Genomic DNA, 22,153 nt, shown 5'->3' with positions numbered 1-22,153 from the left:
GGGCAGTGAGGCAACTTGTGAGTATCTCAGGATGAAAATAAGACCTTCTCTGAGTCAGAAACTACAAGGAAACAATACATGTAAAGCAGAGAACTAAATACATATGATTTGTGTTCCTGACTTGTGCAGGGGAAAGCATTTAAAAAACCACCACCTTGATATTTTTTTATTTTTACAAAGCCCACAAATAACTGCATGTAGAAACACTGCTCTAGACAAACCTCATGGCTTTTATGCTTGGTTTGGTGGCTCCAAGCTTTCTTAATTTCTCAGTTCTTCAAAAAAAAGCTCTGCTCCAGAGGGAAATCCTTCTCCCAGTAAGGAAAACAGTCTATTTCTACTGACTTCAGTATAGATAAGATTTTTCCCAAGGTTTCCACTGGAGAGCAGTAAAGACATGTTGGGAAAGAAGTGAAGATGGGGGCTGGGCCAATAGTTTCCTCAAGGGAAGTCTTAAGCTTCACTATGGCAATAAGGAAAATGAATGGTCTTAACTTTCTCAAAATATTTAATCCAGATGCAGTTTGCTAAGCATTATACAAAGGTTAATTTTTAAACCATTTCATGAACAGAAAGAATGCAGCACATAATAATTAAATGACCTGGCCCATGCTGGATCAATTTAGTATAAAGATGTCTACAGCTGTGGAATAGTTTGCCACTACTCCACATTTCAGAGAAGTAGAAAATTAAAGTTTTTCAAATTTAATGATGCAAGAATTTGTAGACAAACTGTTCTCTGTCAGTTACCAAGACTCTGATTATTTTGCCCCTAAAAAAGCTTAGGAATTTTTTGGTTAAGGTTAAAGCAAAAGAATAACTAGTTACATTTTACTTTTTATTTTCACAGATTTATAATTAACTCCTATTGGAAGAAAAAAAAAATTGTTTATTCAACCTTTATTTCAATAATAGCACCACTAGCTTCAAGATGACCACCTGTCTGATACTCTGTGACTTACTATTCAGAAGGGTGTTAGAACATGGTCCTTTTTTTCTGAACAGGAAACACTGGCCCTCTATGCAAGTCATCACAATGTACTAAATTTCCAAAACTCTGAGACAAGCAAAAAGCACCTCAGAGTCCATTGAGACACACCCATTTATTTTTGGCATCCTATTACTCGATTCTTCTGATTGTAGCTTTTAGATTGAAATTCTATTTACTCTAGTCATGCAATTGTTTACTTCAATTTAGAAATGGAAGCTGAACAAAAAAAGCATAAACTAAACTGAAAACTGATTCTGTTGTTTTCCAATGCATGGAAAGAACGTGATAAGGAAATCAAAAACCTTCCAGTGACCATAATGCTTTAAACTCCTAGCAATTTTGAGTTTTTTCTTCTTTAACCCAAAATCATGTTTCACTTCAATACTTACTGTGCTCTTCACACTTTTTCTAATTAGTATTTGAAAATGACTTAATTCATGCAAATTGCTGGGTGACTATTCATTTAAACTTTCCATGGAATTAATGAAACTTAAAAATAAACCAACTAGAGCAGAAAATCTTGACATTGAAAAGGAAGATGTGCTGTGATCATTGCCAAATAAGGCTAGGTTCTAAAACCTGACAAAGAATGCTGAAAATTGTCAGAAGTCAGCAAATCCAGGTTCCAATTCTTATACCACAGGTCACTAAGTATCTCACTGACACACAGACCTTGAGCTCATGCGGAGTCCCAGCACTGCAGTAAGATCAAATTTGCAAGATTTCTAATGTCCTCTGGAACAAACAATTATAAACAGCACTGAGTGATTGTTATTCTGAGGGGGAAGCTGGATAGACAAAATGCAATTATTAGCTAGATTGCAGCTGGTCTGCTAATGACTGGATGCATTAATGAAGTAGATGCTGGCATCATTAGAAGACCTTAACAGGCAGCCCTGGAGCACCATACGTGTAACAGCATCGATTTGGTGCTGAATGAAAAGGGAAAGGGTCACCTGCTCACCCAGAAACTTACTGACAGCTGTCTAAAGCACACCACTCAGACAGCATGGCCATTGCCAGATGTTCTAAGGATCTATGACGCTCTCCTACAGATGTGTGGGACCACGCAGGATAGAACTCATGTCATGCTGATCATTCTTATTTCTGATCAATGGAGAACAATAGTAGAAAGTGTGGAGGGAATGCAACATTTGAAATGAGAAGGCATTAAATGAAAAATAAGATTCCATGCAGGTACTGGGGTATGGGCAATAGCAATACACTGTGTCTGTTTAAAATCTGATGCAAAATCCACCCAGAAAAAAAAATTGCCAAATATTTCTGAAGTCCTTAGACCATATCATACAATTTTATATTTATCCTATTGGCCTTGCAACATCTCCAAGACAGCCAAAATAGATTACATGCATCAAAGTGCTACTTAGCACTAAAAAAATAGCAAGTCCCAAGGCAACTCTCTCTACCTGAAGTCCTAATAAAAACAAAGAGCTTTATTCAGGGTAAGTTCATGAAGGCAAATATTGCCATCTACTCCACAGCTAGCCTTTACCTGTCCTCCAAGAAACCTGCTAGCCATAAAGAGATACCAAACATATAGTTTCCTGTTATTTTTAATGAACTAGCACCCAAATCCTGTGATTAGACTTGGTTTTCTTTCTGGTGACACGTAGGTCATGATTATCTAACCAATTTACAATCTGAAACATGAGCTGTAAGGTGGACAATGAAAAATAAGCATGGGAAAGGTGCAAACTGGACATTTGAATAGAAACATGTTGCTCAAGTCACCTAGAAGTCTTGTGAGGAAAGAAGAAAGTCTGGAACTTTCCAGGTTTTGCCATTTTCACAGCCCTACTCCTGCAAAGAATAGTCCACATCTGCCAAACGACTTTCACTCCTGATCCTGACTCTGTTTGAGCAGGAAAAAAACTGACAAAGAATTCCTGGTGTTAACGATGTACTGCACAGGGACAAACCACACAGTTAAAAGTATAAACAGGACATATTATTTATGTGAATAAAAACCATGAGAGGACAGTGTGTGAAAGGCAATGCAAAGTGAACAAGTGGCAAGGAGCAAATACAGTCTTTGGAACAAGGCTTGTATTTGGGATATTGATGTCAAGGTCTCACTTAACAGCGTTGAGATGCACAAGCAGATTTTCTTGGGTATGATCAACTTCAACCCCCAAAGTTAGGGGTTGAACTCTGGCGCTCAGCTCACCCACAAATAATTTCTTCAGATGCAATTACAAAACTTACAAGATCATGCACAGAGTCCTTAAGGGAAAAAGAAAAGTCACCACCAAGAGTATTAATTGTTAGCATGCCTGATAAACTAAGGCACAAATGGCACAGAACAGTATGGCATGGAACATTTTATATTTACATATGAACACTAACATACATAGATGGTTTACATGTAAATATCCAACATACCTAGAAAAAAAAATCACACTGACAGCAGAGGTTTGCATATTAATTGGCAGACCAATGCAGCTATATCAATCTAAGGTGTTGTAACACTTTTCATGCTACAGTTGCTCTGTAGAGCAAGGCAAAGCATGAATGCAGAGTTCAGGGTGTAGAAAACAAAAACATTTAGGCATCTCCCTGCTAAAGTAGCTTTGAGGATCTGGCTGTTGGTCACCCTCAAGAGTCTGTTGAGTAAGATGTTTCAGGAAGGATTTGCCCAATGCTGCTGAGCCTTTGGACAGGATTTTTGGGTCTGAATCTGAAGATCTAAAACCCTTAGGCTCAAAATTCAGTCACAGTAGCAGTGTAAAAAACTGTAGGAACAGCTAAAAATAACTGGCTGTGGTTGTCTCACTGATAAAAAGAGTCTGAACTACATTCATCATTTCTGTGCTTGCTGACAGAAGGACCCACAGCTCCAGTAATCTGAGGAACTATGTTCCTGCTTTGCCAACTTACCAAATAGCACCAGAGCTGGTATTCCAGAACAGTGCCTATAAAAGCACTACTGAGACCAATACTGAGACCAAACTAGACCAGTTCAAACCCAAATGTGCTGTCCTGCAATGGGCTCAATCTATAGTAAATGTGAGTTCCTCTAAAAGCAAGTAAGTTAGATGCTGACAAGATGTTTCTTAATTTACGACACCTTATCCACCAAATCCTCATGTTTTCTGCAATCTTTGGGAAAATCTCGTATTTCCTAAAAATCCTGAGCTCTCCATTCATTCTACTTTACTTGGGTTTGTAATTGACGTGAGTGACCACAGGGCTCCACTGGCACTGCCATCATCCCCACTCCAGGCACTGTACACATTCAGGTAACAAACACAGGGACAGCTCCTGAAACAAGCATTAAAGTAATTTCAAATTTCCTAATTACCATCAGGAAAGGAAAATAGAATCATAGAATTGTTTGGTTTGGAAGGGACCTTAGAGATCATCTAGTTCCAAGCCCAAAGAGAACCACGTACATTCATGTTTACAGGAATGTCTTCCCCCTATGACCAGCCTCTCTCTCAGGCTACACCAGCCTTGGTAGAAATTCTGTTATCACTTAATTGCACTGTAGTTCCCTTGCATGATCCAAAAGATGGATTCTCAGCAAGGGGCAACCTGCAAATGTACTACAAATATAATTTCAGAATACGTGGACAAAACTAAAAGCTGTAAGAGCCGATGTAGTACATCACAGGAAAAAAAGAGTCCCTCAACACCAAAAATATTACCAGAGACGAAAGTGCAAAAGCATAAAAGAGAGGATACAGTGTAAACAGAGGTGTCTTTCAAGCAATCAAGGCAAGAGCAACATTTTATTTGCATTCAGTGAGCAATAAAGACCACAGCCTACAATGTGAGATGTTCTGTGGCTTCCAAGATAAAAAGAAATGCTAGTCATCGATGGACAGGGATTCTTAAGACTTGGTCCTGGCACCACTAAATAGACCTATCACTGCATAGAGCTCACACTCTATGTGAGACCAAATGAGAACAGAAATGCTTAACGGAAATGAGTCAACAACCTCATACATTTTTAAATTGATTATGGGAGTAGAGGGATCAAAATGGCTGAAAAAAGTTAAATAAAAAGCTACAAAAAATTAGTATGTTTAGAGTGCTTCCAGTAAATGGGGAAGTATCCTGTGCAATCATCTTACCTAGATAGAAAGCTGCTAAAGAGAGCAGCTTTTCTGTTGACAGTGACTCTCTTTACAGTATTTTCACTGACACACACAGCTGCATAATGAACACCAGCTACTATTAGACCTGATTTTTCACTAAATGTTTAACTATATTGCAAAACTCACTGTGTCAGATGTTATGCATCTCTACAGCTCACAGAAGTAACTCCGAAAATTAAAAAGCACAGTGAGATAGGAGAAATGGAGAATTAAAGGACTGAGTCAATGACACCCACCAGCAGGGAAAGGCAAGTACTATTCTCCCATGATCTTGCTCATGTTCCTGAGTCATCAGAAAAATCTAACCAAACATAAGTGGTCAAGGCCAAGTGTCAAGCAAGCTCTGTTATGCAGACAGTTCCCATTCATCTACACAAAGGATGATAGTGGTCTAAAAAAAAAAGACTTGCCATGCAAACGTACATAAAAAATGAGAAAGGTAATACCTTAAAACGTAACAGACTGCATAGACAAATTAATTCACTCTATATGGGCACATCAGCTTATGTAGCCAGTGTCCCAGGAGTTTCCAGAAGTCAGAGACGCAGTTAAGAGAAGCACAACGCTGAAAACAGTGAACACTCCTGAGAATTAGCAAAGGCCTCTCTAGACATAAGCACAGAGACACACCCTGGACTGCACTTCACAGCAATACTGATATAAGTGATTTTCTTATTTTTAGATCTGGACTAAGACCAGCAAACTGATGAAGCCAGGTGAAGTACAACTGACCTAGCAAAAAAGTAAAGTATGATGACAAAAGCAGCAAGATGCTGTAACACCAAAATGTGAGCACAAAGAGGCATAGATTTGCCCTGCAGAACTCATGATACAAGTTAGGTACTTGAAGCTGCATTATCACTTATGCATGAAAATTATTTTAAAATTGTAGAGAGGGAAGATACTGGACAAAAGTATTTTGCAGTTTTGGATAACAGCAAATACTCACGTTCAGCAATCTGCTGCACAGGAAAGCCCAGATAGAAGCTGAATTCCACCACAGACAAGTTTCTGAGCTGCTCGCTGACTTCAGACCCATTTAGAAAACCATACCTATCTCGGATGGCAAAAACAATGCTCACAGGGCCCTGTCGAAACGGCACCCCAGGCCTGCTTAGAGTTATATTCAGTATCTGAAAAGACAACATTGAAGCAGGGTCAGCAAAATCAAATCACTTTCATTTCCATCCCTTCCTTGACAGACTTTTCTTTTTGCTCTTATATGAAGAGGGGGGTAATTCACATCAAGACAGAGGAGCATCTGTTCCACACTGGTCCAGCCAGCTGAGTCTCAGAAGAGGTAAAGTTACATGTGAATTCCTCTTCAAAGAGTTATCCTTTAAGGTCAATCCTAATCCAGAATGATCTGACAGCTACAGCCCAGAAAATGATGAGAAAAAACCACCTAGCAAGACAGCAAAATAAATTTAGTTGTAAATAAGTCTTAGATGAATGCCAAATTGCATGGAACAGAAGAACGGGATTGGTTACAGCAAAAAAAAAGTTCTGAAAATTGATGTTCTCTTGGTAAAAATCTCCTGCACTGTGCACACCCAAACCCATCACTGGTTAGAAGTCTTTTTGTGGCACCAATATACAGAGCAACTGTATTCATGTAGATAAACCTGTTCCTAAAAAAAAAAAAAAAAAAAAAAGAAGTATTTAAAATAAATTGGCTAAGCCAATAGTCCAAGAAATTTTTTTGTATGTTCTGTCTACAGTCTATGCAGTGACATTGTATAAAGTTCTGAGCACTTTTCTGTTTGTACTACATAGTATTTTAGGTACTCTAAAATTTATGTCATTTTTCTTCTTGAATTTATTTTAGGATACCACAAATGGGTATTTATGGTGTCAGTTAAACAAAATAATACAATTTTTACTGAGTTTGGTATTACAACAAAGTTGGAGTAAATTTAAGAATTCAATCAGAAGGGGGAGTTGATCTCATTAAATTGAATTTCTGACTTTCCAGGGAGCTCTAATCCCTGCTGTGTGATTCAGGGCTCTGCACATGCGCAATACCTTTCATATGTGAAGTTCCAGTAGCAGCTGTCATAGACATCATACACTTTAAGTATTTCTAGACCTTAGAAGCAACTGCCATTTTTGTGCATATGATGGCAGGGTCATGTAACTCCTATATTCTCTAACAGGGTCTCCAGCATGGCAATGAGACCGGAGAACTTTCTTCCAACAAAAACTTTTTAACCACACCTTAGTCTTTTATAGTAAACTATGATGGGAATGACTCTAGTACGGGTTGGAAGAGTTTTAATTTGAGAAATTATAAACTCCATCATATTCAATAATGTTTTTGAATATAAATCATCACACTTTGGATCACTGCAGGGTTTGCTTTGTTCTCCCCGGCCGCAACAGATCATTTCTTCAAAAAGCTTGTAAAAGCTTATAACATGTGGTGCCATATTATTTTGTAGGGGGGGGAAAACCCAACTGACTTCATGACAAAGCCTCATAGTTCTACATGACCTAGACTGCAAGTGACAGCCAGTGAGCACCTAACTCATTTTATTGTCTGGATGAAACACAGGGACAAGAAAAGGTGAGGGGGAAAAAGGGACAGACACAAAACATGCTCATTCTCTCACCTTCACAGTGAAGTTGTAGAACTCCTGGTGTTTGTTCACCTCCAGGAACGCCATTGTCAGCCCTCTCTCTATGCGCTGGCTAAAGGTGCAGAATCCAATATCCACGTTTCGAGGTACAAACTGAAGCACTGAAAGCAAAGGGCAATTATTCCTACAGAAATGTACTTCCAAGAGAGAGAACAAAACAACAGAATTCTCAGGGCTATCATCTTCTTCTTTCATGAAGCTCAGGACACATTCAGTGAAACACCAGATGAAAATACTTTGAAAATACATTAAAAATACATTTTGTGTTGCTGCAGTGAATTCTCTACTCGCTAATACTGGTTGCAGCAGTAATTAGATCTCTGAAAGATACCAGTGACAAAATATTCACTGTTTCCCTTGTATACTTAAAGACCTTCACTATATACTTGTGGCTAACTTCACCTCACCTGACCACTGAATTGGCTACACTGAAATCCTGAGTACCCAGCTAATCCATGAAAATCTTCAGGAAAAAAAATCAACAAATATCTCTTTTTTGTAGACTGAAATACAGCATTTAGTTTGTCTAAAAGACTACATATTGGATCCATTAATGCACATTAGTATTGGTCTAATACTTTCAAAACACTTAGTAAGCTACCTGTTAAATTTAGATACAGGCATCTTTAAGCTCAGAAGAGAGAAAGAAGGAGCACAAGATAGAAAGAGTGAGTGTAGAGGAATGTGATCAGGCACACAGACCTTAACTACATGCACATCTGTGGATTTCCACATATAGCCTTACCCAAAGAAATGCTACAGTTAACTTACAGATCCTAACAGCAATGTTATACAAGGTTCAAACATCAAAAATACACCTCATGTCTATCTACATAACCACATTAAGCTGTGGAAAAAGACATCACACTGTGATGTTTTGCAATACAATTATTAACACAGCATAAACAACACACAACGCGTATCTGAACAAAAGTATCATGTTGACATTTATTAACTCTGCTTGTATGCTCAGTCCCTGTCACTACCTCATTACACAGACAACCAACCAGGCAAGCAGTTTTATCATGCAAACAGGGCCAAAGACGATTTTAAATGACAACACTGACTCTCAATATCTATTACATGGGTACTATTTTGCTTTAGATTATTAGCAGTCAAACTTTGCATGAACCTCTGCAATACAGCAGCCATGGAAAGCTGAATACTACATAAGCAATCCTCCTGCTCATGTTTTACACAAGCAATCAATCAATCCTCCTGCTCATCAATTCTCCTACATCACAACAACACAAAAAGGCAGCTTTTAACATAAATTTAATCTGAAATTGACACAGGCATTACAATGTAGCTGCACTGTGATTTTACGAATAAATGTTTAGTGGATTTTTTTTCTCTTCTCACCTTCAGAAGCATGAGAAAGAGCACAACTATTTTGCCACGTACCAAAAACAAATCCTGAAAAAACCACAAAGTGATGGGGTTAACCGTTTACAATTTACCACCTCTTTGCCACGGATGTGTAAATTATGTCATTAATAGAAAGAATTAAGATTCACAGTAGAGCTGAGGGCTTTGACTCGACCTTGCATCACAAGTGAAGAAGTGTGAATCAACAGGAAGCTACCTTTTTCTCCTCTGTGTCAGGAGGAACTCACCTGTCTGAACCTGGAATCTGTTGTCTGGCACAGTGAAAGAAGGGTGCAGTGAGAGGATGAGGGGGGCCTCCCCACGAAGAAGACTGCTGTTCACAAGCACATTTATGACAGCTATCGATGTGTAAACAAAGGGACCAGATGTCACCAAGAAAGCAAATTTGGGGGAAATTTCATAAACCTACAAAAAAAAAAAAAGAAAAAAAAATAGAAATTAAAAAAACTGAAACATGTCAATGTTAAATTTGGCAACATTTTAGACCTACAGAGTCTCATGCAGTTCAAAGCCACCTCATCAAGAGGTAGGAAAATGCAGTCTTTATTTTTCAAAGAGCAGCAGAAGCAAAACACAAGTGCTGTGCCTTGCAGCCTCTGCTCCAGTGCATCAGAGGCAACTCCCCTGTGCCAGATGCACCTACTGGAATCTCTTCAGTACAACACACCAATCTCAGCACTTCTTGATTTATGACATTCCCACATATTAGCACTCCCCCTTGCCTACATTCCCATGGTGTACATAACATTTCCCATACAAAATTCCTGTTTACTTACTGAACTGCTTGCACAGCTTCTGCATTTCAGTCATACACCACATAGTGAATACATCCTATACCATACATATGTGGCACACAAGGAGTAAAATACACATAACCAATGTTCTTTAGATATATTTTTCACACTCAAGAAAACTTTCTTCCAGGAACACTTCTATCTGCTTGTTTCAACACAGTTACCACATTACAATTATCCTCTTTCAATTCATGCCCTGACTTTTAGTCTTCTTAAAAACCGTGAGGGGACTTAGACATCATGTAAAAGAAATGAGATTGCAAGTTAAATATAAACCTTGAACCATGCAGACACTCTTATCCACCATTTCTCAGCCACCTAAGTAAGAACAAACTGAAGGGTTTAATTTATTTAAACATATTGCAGTGTCTTCCCTCCTTCAGAGAAACTCTCTCAACGTTAAGAACACCTGTTTCCCCACCATTATTTTCTTCCTTCTTGGTTTACTCCCCCAGTTTGCTTTATTTGTCTGTGGCAGTCACACTTCAAAAGCATTTTGGGATATCCAACATGATGGCCTCACAGATAAATAATGTAAACCAGAGACCCAAAGTTTCTGATAAATGTGGACCTCTTCACTGAAGGGATGCTAGCATCTTGCAGATGCCATGCTGGTGAAGGGATGTGTTAGGTAACTTCAGCTCCACAAACAGCCTTACAGACTTAAATTGCGACCCACATATTCCTTATTGGTAGTGTAAGGTGATGGCAACTGCTGTTGAGATGAGACAGCAAGCAGCTCTTTCCTGTCTTCTAAAATGCCTGCATTTCAGAGAGCTCATCTTCACCAGAAGAAACTACCTCAGCAACAGAAGGAAATGAGAAAAATAATCTATGCTGCTCATTATGCCTTTCTTCTTTCTTAGCCCACAAGTATATGCAACATCCAACTTTTATTTTAAATGGATTCAGATCCATAAAACTCAAATTTGTTTGATATGTATAATGTGCACAGCTCTTTTCAGTTCCTCTTATCTGAAATTTTATTCTTTTATCTCAGGATGAAATAATCTCTGCAGCTTCAGTTTGTTAAACAGAAACAGCAGTTAAAATGGGTAACACATGCCAAAAGAAAGTTGCCCATTACTTGCAAATGAGACTACTTAAAAGGCAAGAAAAAGAGGAATTAGAATTACAAATCTCAGTGACAATTTGCTGGTGATTTCTGAAGCAATAGATGCTGAGGAAAAGAGGCCTCCTGTAGCCAGCATATACTTATGCACCAGAGCTGAGTATTTCAGACATGAAAGCAAGCCTCTGTAACCGACTCAGCTGCCTCCATCTCTGACTGGTTGTGCTGTACCACAGACAACCAGGAAAGCAGCCCTGGAATTAACTTTTTCAGCTCAACAGCTAACACTGGTTCCCTTCTGCACTTCACTGCATCAGAAAAGCAACAGCAACTCCAGAATGGACATCCAAAATGAAAATCCACTTTTAACAGTAATTTTGAGGTAGGCAGATTAGAAGCACTACAAGTCAAAACAACAGCTATTTCTGCTTGAGATATTGCAGGGTTGTCTACAATTAGCTCTTTTCAGCCTAATCCACATGACAGAAATAACAGACGCATGACAGCATGATGCTGTCTACAAGCTAACTCACAGGGAAGTCTACAAAGTTATCTAGGAGAGATGAGCACAGCTCATGACTCTGGAATCATGATTCATGGATGAGAATAGTTAATACAGCTCTAATGGTTCACAAACACACCCATCCATCCAACTCTCCCTTTGAAGTTTCACCTCTACTGCCAGGATAGCTGGATGCTAACAAATTAGGTGGCTGAACCATCACATTTTAGAGTGTCACTCTACAAGAATGTCCACACAGGCATGGATTTCTTATATTAAAATGCACAAATATTTTAACTTTAACACCTTGGGCCAGAAAGCCAGAGAAGCACACAAAACTTCATGTGCAGTTTGGAGCCATCTCCACTGCAAAAGCAGAAACCTTTAGAGCAGAAGCAGAGAACTTTTACAACACCTAGAGTCAAGCTATCCCTGCTCCAAAGTGCAATGACTAACCCCACTCTGCTGTTCCCAGGACACAAACTAGCTCATTCCAAGCTACCCTCACAAGAGAGAGCATGTCCACTACAGAAAGTTTTTAAGACTCAGTGTATTGGAGGCCAGAGGAGTATTCAGGAAAAACGTGACTGTATTTTTTCATTGTTCCTTATGATGTTTCCTAAGCATCTGCTATTGATTATTGTCTGCTAAAATACTTGATCAGATGCACCTTTGCCACAACCTAATCCATGCCTACACTCCACTGTATTATGCTGTGTAAACATCTGGCAGAAAGCATCAACAACTGATTTTCTCCCTGCCACCTTATTAAGAATCCTATAAAGAGCCTGCAGAGGGTGTTTAACTTCCTGAAGATGCAAAGCCTCACAGGTCTTAAAAATAAAATAAAGCTTCTGCTTCTACACACATTAGGATCCTGAGGCAACAGTTCTCACTGGTTTTACACCCCTCTATAGTACCAGCCACAACTTCAGCAGTGGTGAAGCAGCGATGAAGCCAGTGCCAGCCCACAAGGTGGCATCTTTGAAAGAAGCATCTACCTGGCAATGACCGTAACTCCACACTCTGGAGGCAGAGTTCACTCATTTGGGATTATAGGAACCGGTATGTTAAGGACACACCACCAAACCCACATTAAATACAACAACAAAGTGGCTATGGTAAAAATGCTAAAATCCATAATAACATTTCCAAGCACAAAGGAGGCTGGCAAAAACCCTTTTCCTGTTGGCATGAACTTAATGGCACTAGGGGTCCTGGCACTGAGTCACTGCCAACACTATTTTATTTTACACCCCAGTGCAAGTCAAGTCAAGAGAACATTGTCTAACAGATCCTACCCAAGTGTCATAAGCTTTACATTACAGAGCATTGACTAAAATTACTCTTACTCAGACAATGGGGTTTTATTCTTTTGCAGATGCAATATGTTGAGACCAACTAGAAAAAACTTTGAAATTTTTGGTTATTCTCACTTTGTTGTAAGGATTTTTCTAGGGAAAAAAGTAACAGAAGTTTTTTTCATTTGGCAGGATTCTGCCTCCTCTTTTTTCCACTTCAGCAACTCACAATGTTCGAAATAATAAAGTAGCAGAGACCAAAGTTTCAACTGAAAAAGTTGAGGGCAAAAAATGCTTTAATCCTCCTTTAACTGCTAAACTTGCTTCTTATTTAAAGTGAGCAGCAGTTATAGCCATCACTGCCATTGACTTTATTGTTAAAGCATACATTACTACAAAGTTAAATTTAACTGGACTGTCTCCTGATTTACTGTAGATTACATCACAGCTAGGGAACATCTGTGAGCTGTAATAAGAGACACAGTAAAAAAGCAGCTTAGAGAAATGCACTGCTTTACCATAACTTGCAAACACACACATGGTTTCTAGGTACATTCAACTAACAAAAGTCAGGTCTGTTTGACTAATTAAGTTTAGCAAGATGAAGAAATTCTGTTTAAAATACTGCATTACATCACCACTCAACATACTGCTGTTATAGACAGCTCTTTTTCCAACCAACAGTTTTGTTAGTATTCCACAGTTAGAGGTGAAAACATATTTGCTAGTGATTATTTTTAGTGCAAAACCCATATGATAGCAGCATTCTAGAATAAGCAAAACTGATTCAGCAAATATGTCTTTCCTTTAGATAAAAAAGATTTTCCAAAGGATGAAGCTAGACTAGCTGCATTATTTATAAAAAGTTACTTCTGAGAAGCCTTAGGACTTCTTAGAAGCTTTCTCCTATTGAGAGCTTTACAAGACACTAGCAGGCATGAAAGGCAGGAATTTAAAGGGAACAATATAAAGTGAGATATCAAATGTTTGTTCCAATTAACTTTCAAATATTAAGTAACAGATTTTCTCCTACTGCTGTTAATAGTAAGAACATAAGCACTTCCATATTAATGAGCTGTGTAAGGTCACTGAAAATTAAGTGTGTTTCTGTCATTATGAACATCTGACTTCTTTTTGACTACTTCAGTTTGCACAAACTGAAGGTATAATTTACAAACCGGAAGAAAATCCCTTATATAGTAAAATAAAAATCTAAGTAGCTCACGAGCAGGTGTTGCTAAAAGGACATAAACTACCCATAATTTACAGAGGCAGATCACTGTAGCTGAAATTTGGCAGGAATTTATAACACTCCTATCTTGAGTAGTAGAGATGTACATCCTCACACATTAGACAGGAGCTGTTTAATTACTGAGTGCAGTTATCATGGGAGATGTCAAAATTAAAGGCACCAAGTAATTCTGTGCATGGAGAAATTCAAGTTTTGTTCAATGAACTGCTACTTGAGTTAACTACAGAACAAAAATGAGATCACTGACTCACAAAAGATCATCTGGTACTGGGCTGTGACAACTAGATGAATACAGACATGCAAAACTGCAAATGCAGCTGAACGTCATCTACACCAATAATTCTAGTGAAGTATTTCCTCACCACTGAAGTGTCTAGTTATACAACAAAGGTACCCCCATCTACCCCTATTATCTTTTCCTCTCAGAGGGTTTGAGACAGAGGTGGGGAACAAAGCCTTTAACCCTTATTTCAACTAGACAATCACTTGGAAGTTAGAAAGTCTTGTTCAAAGATGAATACCAAAGCAGAGAAAGCTTCAGAAAACCCCAAGGGTACAGCTATTCCTGTGAGGGGAGTAAGGACAGGAGTTACACCTACCTGAAGACTTAGAAATAACATCTTATTATTGCACACCTGATTTTTCCCCCCTACCTTTTTCACCTGCCAAATCAGGCATTTGGGATTCCACCACCTCCCCTGCAAGTGTTGATGGTCTCGCTTATACCATAAAATAGCACAAGGCTGTGCAGAAGGTTTCATTTTGTTTAAAGTGCTAAGAATGTAATCATCTAGAGGAACAAACAGACCTGCTTAACAGGTATTTTGAAGGGTAAAAGTTCTTCATTTCAATTCACCAGGCAAAGCAGGTGAGCAGTAGATTCTGGACACTGCTTTCTCACCTCTAGCAAAGCCAAGAGAGGTCTGTCCTAGAAAATGATGGCATTCTAAAAGTAAAAAAGTTGATGTCATGCTCACATTAAAAAAAAAAAAAAAAAAACAACCCAACAAAAACATGACTAACATTTAAGTTAAAATAAAATAAAGCTCTCTCTGATACAGTATCTATGGACTGTTTGAATTACTGTTTTAGCTTTTAAACTAAAAGCTACCTACTGTATTACATTGACCAGAGAGTACTTGTACACACTTCATATCACTTACCTCTAGCTCTACTGATCTCCTGAACTGAACTCTGAGCACTTCTCTGATGGATTCACTGACATTTCGTAGAACAGCTCTTCGGGCCAGCACTAGAAATTAATGTCAGTCAGAAAATACCTTTTAGCTTCATCTCTTAGGTTTTTATTCAAAGCTGCATTTTCAACTGCACAATGCATGAAAAAGCAGGTAGTGAGATCAGTTGCATCAAACAGGTAAGATGAACAACAAGGACAGGGGACAAGGTGTGACTGTATCCTAAAAAGTGACTGTCTGTAAAGTTTAAGGAACTGTAAGTTTATTTTCTCTTCTTTTGTTTTTCCACAGCTAATGTCTTTAGCATTCTGATAAAAGAAACTTTTCAAGAGCCACTGTGCATTCAAATGGGAAAGTAGCAGCATATTCAGTCTGAGTGTGAGTGAGTCTGCTGTCACAACACAGTTAAAAGTTTTGTAGGCAATGCATGGAATGCAGGTAAGGTCAGAAAAAAGACACAGAAAATATGCATCTACTTTTCCCTTAAATGAAAAGTAAGCAAACATAACATTAATTAATGAAAGGGATATCCACAGAGTAAGAAAGAGCTATGAAATCCCCACATCCCAATGGATGTCATGTCTGTTACAGTCACATGTGACACTGTGACCGTAGGTTATGCAAACAATTGAAAAGTGTTGTGTTGTCATCCTGCATTTACTTTCCATCAGTAACTTGCCTACAAAAGTACTCAAATTACATTTTAAAAAAGTCTTCCTCATCACTAGCATAGCTAGACCACCTACATATCTGGAGGATGAGATTATGCTTGTTCTTCTTTATTTCTCGCAACTAAGTCTTAAGAGTAAAAAATACTGCTCAGCATGAAAATGCAGCACTTCTGTAGCTGCCCTGGATTAGTTTGCTGGCACTGTTTTGTTAACAAGCTAGGAAGAGGCAGGAAAACACCAGAAAAGCAAATATAGATGCTAAGACAATTAATTTTGAAACACACTAGATCACTTTTTCTGGTTACAAACACACCAAATCCAACTGAAAGTAAGTATGGGAGGAGGTAAGATACAAACATAAGCTAGTAGTAAGGTGAAATTATAAACATGGTTGCAAAACCCAAACATTTTTTAAACCAATTCTCCTTTTACATATTACAACATTACCTCACATGCAGGTGTTTTTTTAATAAACAGCAGCAACAACTGAAAGGAGAAACTTGCTCAGTCAGAACGTTACACAGTTTGGCAGAACAGTACCATGACAGTAACATTCATTTACAACCAATGAAATGATAAAGCAGCCTCTAACTCAGCACACTTGTATCAGCAATTTTTGAGGACAATTTCATTCTCTGTGCAGTGTAATGTATTTGTAACGCTTTCTCACAATGGACTTTGTCCAAGTGAACTCTATTATTTTTAACAGTAAATGATAAATTGATGCTTTTACAGCTCTTTGTCTAAATTTACGCCATAAGGTTCACTTAGTTAATCCAAAATCTGCAATTTACCTAGGGGGTCATGTACCAGTGGCTTCTGAAAAAAAATTAAAATGTTGGGAATATCTTACCCGCAGTGACTAAGTAGGCATCAGGAACGGTGATGTCGCAGATGTATGGCTGCCTGGTAGTAGTCACAGCAGAGGTCACAACCACCACTTCAGATGGAATAGTGGTCCTCAGCGGGGTGGAGAATGTCCCTGGGCTGCCTGTAGCACTGCTGGCAGTGGTGGAAGGAGCTGATGCACCAGCACCAGCAGTTACACTGCTTCCTGATGGAACTTCATGTCCAGGGGGAGGGCTGGCTGTCAGAGGAAATTGTATGGGAGCAAATGAAGAGGTCACAGACAGAGATGCTGTAGGAGAGGGCATTACGCTGATGGTGTCGGCATCCGATGCAAGGTTGTCAGGGTCTGTGGGAGGAAGGGATGTAGGGGCACTGCCCCTGCTGCCAGATGTTAAAAGCAGCGTGGGGTTAACTGTAGCACCAATATCCTCATCAGAAGCCAGAGCAGTTGAAAGTAGAGATGAAGCTATGTTTAAGACAGGAGTTGCCAGAAAGGTAGTAAACAAAGAGATCAGATTTGTTTCACTGAGCAAGATGCTGCTGGTAACAGACTGGGTGTCAGAAGTGGGTAGCACCAGGGTAGGAACCACAGAGTGAGAGATGGAGAGTGAAGGCTCGAGCTGAGAGGTAGCTCCTGTGGCAGCTGAGGTAAACACAGCTTCAGAGCCCACTGGCAGTACCGAGGATGCTTCCAGAAACACGGATGACTCTGAGTGAAAATCTGATGATGGCATTATTTCAGGAACCTGTGCATCTGGAAGGGACGATGCATTTGAATGAAAGTATGATGTTTGGCCAAGATGTAACTGAGAAACCTCAGCGTCAGTGGCAGAGCTTATAGTGGTAGCTAAGTCCCAGCTGGTAACATCCTCAGGAAGTACTGATGTCCCAGTCAACAGGGTCTGAGGTAACAGTGTTGATAAATCACTTTGCATGACAGAATAAGAATTTACCATGGTCAGTGACAAAGACAAGTAGCTAGATTCAATAAGAAATAGTGTTGATAAAAGATTGGATGGAAAATCTGAAATATTTAAAGACAGTTCGTCCCTCGTAGATGTCTTGCCAAACAAAACCATGGATTCTGATGGCATTAATTCTGGCTGTTCCAGCAAGGTTGTCCGACTGATTACAAATGACGCGACTGGCTCACTGGGGTTGATGGTAGAGTCCAACAGAGCAGCGGTGGCACCAGGAAGTTCTACATGAGTGCCTGGAGTCACCAAAAGTGTTTCCAGAACAGAGAGGGTCTGGGAAACAGAGATGTTCAGTGACGTTTCCCCAGGGAGCTGATGGAAGGAGGGAGATATTGTTATAGGTGTTCTAGTGTCTGTAGTGCTTAATAAAAACATGCTGGAGTCATGGATTTCTGCAAATCTTGAAGAAAGTGAAACAACTGGTCTTGATGGAAAAGAAGTATCAAAAATTTCAGGTGTAGGTTCCTCTAATTCATACCCATCAGTAATTATAGTTGTAAATGCAGTTATGCCTTGTACTTCAGAGGCTTTGATGGACAAAGTTTCAACATAATCACCTGAGCCCACATCATGTTCTGGGGCAAAGCCTGCTTCTGGCAGAAGTGAAACTTCTGAGTCACAATACAGACAGTAACTGTATGATCTTGTGAAAGGCACTGGGCTCTTGAGCTCACTGACAAGCTCTGATTGACTTGGTATTTCTGAACCAGCAGGCAAATTTGGTGCTGTAGTGGAGAATTCATGTGTAAACAGGCTGGCATTAAGAACTGTATTAGAGTTCATGGAAATGGCAGCTGAATCAAGAGGGAAAGACACAAGTGGAAGACTAATAGGATAAAAAGCAGGCTCAGCACTAGCTGCTGAAGCTGGTGTGGGCCAGGGAATGCTTGGAGTGGGGCGAGTCCTTCGACCGAGAGATTCTGCTGCCCAGCTACTCACATGGGTGTAAACATCACCATACAGGTCTGCACGTTGCGCTGTGGCATTTGGGGCCCCAGGGCTGGTTTCACCCAGCAGCTTGAGATGGAGAGGTGATCCTTCTGAAGCACCCCCAAAAGGCAGAGCTGTTGAACTGGCATTACTGTTTTCCTGTGCCACAACTCCCGTGTCAGAAGGAATGGAAGTGAAAGGAACAGCTGTATTTGGAGGGTACAACAGCAAGTCTCTGCTTGCTGTTAATATTTCAGGATCTGGTACAAAAGGCTTTAGTTCCATAAGAGTGTAGCTGCGTTCAGAGACAGCACTCAACGGAGTCTTCTGCTGTGCTGTTTCTGAGATATCATACAGTGAAGAAAGGACAGATAATGAAGGTGTTAGCAACACAGTTTCTAACATTTCTCTTGATGGCTCTACTGATGGCTCTACTGTATTAACTGAGTGATGATCTGTTAAAACTGCAAAAGACTTCACGGGAGGAGTCCACTGTGCCTTTGAAAAGGAGCTAATAAATTCATCATCACTTAGGAATGCCTCATTGCTCCTTACAGAGACATCTACCAACGGTGGCGTACTTCTCCTTTCTGAAATCGTGGCTGTTTCTTCTTGGCTAAGTGAAGTCCCATCAAAGGAAGTAGTAACTGATGATAAAACTGTTTGAAGCAAATTACTTTCTTGGGACTCCAAAGTACTCCTTGCTAAGGCTCTTTGTGTCCTGCTGCCTGATATGCTTTCATGCATCGTTGAGAAAAAGGAAAAATTCTGCTGTTCCAAAGATCTCACATCTAAATCAAGAGGGAGAGAAAAACAAAAGCCAAAACACAACAGATCAGCACAAGCAGTAAGATTGCCATGAGCAAACCTCACACAGAATATTTCTGGAGACAACTACCTAGAATTCAAGGGCTAAGACAAAGTAAGTAAAAACCCTCCACAAGCAAGTCAGCACAAATAGTAAGATTTCTTGTAAAATTCCATTCCTTGGAAATGAACAGGACAACACAAGCTCCTCTCAAAGCACTGATACGTCTCTGCAGCAGCACTCCAGTAAGACCCGTGGAGGAGCAGAAAGTGTCTCTCTCTTACCTGTGCAAGGCTACACTACATGGCAACTAGCGGTCTAACACCAGAAAGGGAAACAAAGAACAATGCAAGGGAAAATCTACATAATTTTAGGTGTTTTGCTCTCCTTTAGTATCCCTTAATTTCCTCTGATTTTATTCTTTCTTAATATTAAGGTCACTAGAAGACCTACTCTGTTTCATGGACCAGATCCTCCCTCTCATATCAGAAATGAGTGACACGAGAGATGAAGAGGGGTTCCCTTTTTCGTAAGACGAATGTGGACCTGGTATCGACAGGAAGAATTTGCTAACATGTTGTGACGTGTTTGTAACATGTTATTTTTACATTATCCACCATTCATCTGAAGTCTGGCCTGTTAGCAGTCACTGACAAATTGCTTCATTATACAATTGCTATATTTATTCACAGCCCTCTATAGGATTGCTCTCTTTATAGGACTCCTGTAATAAAGCTTTCACTCCTCTAGTTTGCAGAGCTCAAGTAGTAATGGCCAGGTTCAAACACAAAGGAGAAAAAGTTGAGAATTCACCACATATTTCAACAAACAAAATATTCTCTCTCACAAAAGCATTCTTGGGTTACAGAGAAGATCTGTATATAAGCTTTTCCAAGCACAGATGAGTTTGGCAGAGAAAAGGCTGATTACTTTCCTGAAATGTTAAGATTGGATTAATAGCATTCAGAGCTGAATTATTAAAGGAAATCACAGAAAACTGCAGCAGAATAGTTTTCAAGGGTACACACAAAGCATTCATCTTTAAGTTGTCTATCACACCTGCTCACCCTATTTTCATATGGGAGTGTCCAGGCAGTGCTGCTGGAACCCACTGACAACACACATTAACAAGGCTGGGGGGGCAGGAATCACATCCAGTTAAACCACCAGGGACCAGTTTAAAGTAAAAACAAGCATACACATTACAAAGCACTGGACAAATGATACAGTACACAGCCCAACTGCAACTACATCTGTAACCTTTTAAAGGGTGCCTTGAACTCACTAACCCACAGAAAGTCCTGCAGGAATAGCTCACCTATCTGTTTCCCAGTGTCTAACACCACTTTCCAGAGGCGATAAACTGCTGTTCTTATCTCCTTCTCCCTGGTCTGTTTGCTAAACTCCTTGACACAACCTTTCAAGTGTTGACACACCGACTTGATAAATTTTGAAGGTGCTGATGTGAAAAGCACAACTAGGAGAGTTAATGCTTACCACTGATCACACCTAAGTGATTACTGTGATTATATCCTTTATATTACAAATTCCATGCATAACGTTTTGCATAACAGATACTATTCTCTCAAGCAGTCCAAATCCATTTTTTCCTCCTCAAACTCACTGTAGGCATTACCAGCTTTATGATGCTTAGTTGGGGTATGATGATAAGATATACTGCCTTATAATGCTCTCAGGTGAAGAACAAAATTACAAGAAAAAACCACTCTTGTAAAAGCTATATAAGACAAGTAAACAAGTCCATCTTCAACCTCTTCAACAGAGGTCAGATGCGTGAACACAACACAGTGCAGAACAGAGCAGCCACCATGGAAGAACAGCTTTTATAAGGAGTTAACATGAGTACCAGACAAAGCAGCTTCCAAGAAACACAGAACCAAAATGTACTCTGACACAGCTCTGCTAGCTGACCAAAAGCTGCTCAACTTTTTTTTTTTCATTGCTAGAAGCCTCCCTGGCCTCATTCTTTTCTTTGACTTACGCTTCCAACCAGTACTTTTCTCTTTGTGACATTCTGAGTAAGCAGGGAGTTACTAAAGGAAGACTTACAGGTCTGTGAAACAAACACTGTCAAAATGAATCACTTCACTTCCTACATGCATGTGCATTTCCTTTTAGGAAGCCCTGTAAAATCCTGCCCAGCTTGGTCCTTTGGACACCTAAGCCTTGCTTACAGTGAATTCCACATTGCATACAAACATGGTAACAGAGAAAGTTACTCCTTGTTCACCACAGCTTCATGTTGTAAATCTCTCAGCAGTACACCAGGCAGCTGCAACACCTTCAACATAATGAGCATGGTGAATACAGCTGACAGTTAATATGACCACACAGAGCTGAATACTAATACTAATTAGTAACTGCACTTTTGATCAGGTATCGCCACAAATCTTTGACTCAAAGCTAGAGGTGATTCCACAAAAACAACTCTACTCCCTATCTATGCCTATGCTGCGCACTATCTTCTTCCTTCACCCACTGAGAGCCATTTTATTTTTTTTCAACTTGACAGGGGAGCTGGCACATGCCAAGATCCTGCTGGAAGTAAGTAAAGGTCACTGAAAAGATGTTCTGAAGAGTTAAGTGCATAACCCTAAGCTGTCCAACAGACATGCAGAACAGGCAAGGCTTCAAGGCTTT

General features: G+C 39.6%; 1 protein-coding gene across 2 annotated transcripts in view; it reads right to left on the bottom strand.

Annotated features, from left to right (window-relative positions):
• Positions 1 to 22,153, bottom strand: part of KIAA1549 (KIAA1549 ortholog) — a 140,749-nt gene that overhangs the window by 53,394 nt on the left and 65,202 nt on the right. For both annotated transcript variants that reach the window (XM_053978118.1, XM_053978119.1), the window contains exons 2-6: positions 16,782 to 19,475; positions 15,225 to 15,313; positions 9,368 to 9,545; positions 7,725 to 7,852; positions 6,062 to 6,245 (exon numbers count right to left, since the gene is read on the bottom strand). In XM_053978118.1, the coding sequence (XP_053834093.1) occupies positions 6,062 to 6,245; positions 7,725 to 7,852; positions 9,368 to 9,545; positions 15,225 to 15,313; positions 16,782 to 19,475 (3,273 nt within the window). The remainder of the gene's footprint in view (positions 1 to 6,061; positions 6,246 to 7,724; positions 7,853 to 9,367; positions 9,546 to 15,224; positions 15,314 to 16,781; positions 19,476 to 22,153) is intronic.

Source organism: Vidua macroura, chromosome 5 (genome assembly GCF_024509145.1).
Source record: "Vidua macroura isolate BioBank_ID:100142 chromosome 5, ASM2450914v1, whole genome shotgun sequence".
Classification (NCBI taxonomy): domain Eukaryota; kingdom Metazoa; phylum Chordata; class Aves; order Passeriformes; family Viduidae; genus Vidua; species Vidua macroura.
Note: the sequence above shows the minus strand (reverse complement) of the source record. Positions and strands in the feature narration are given on the sequence as shown.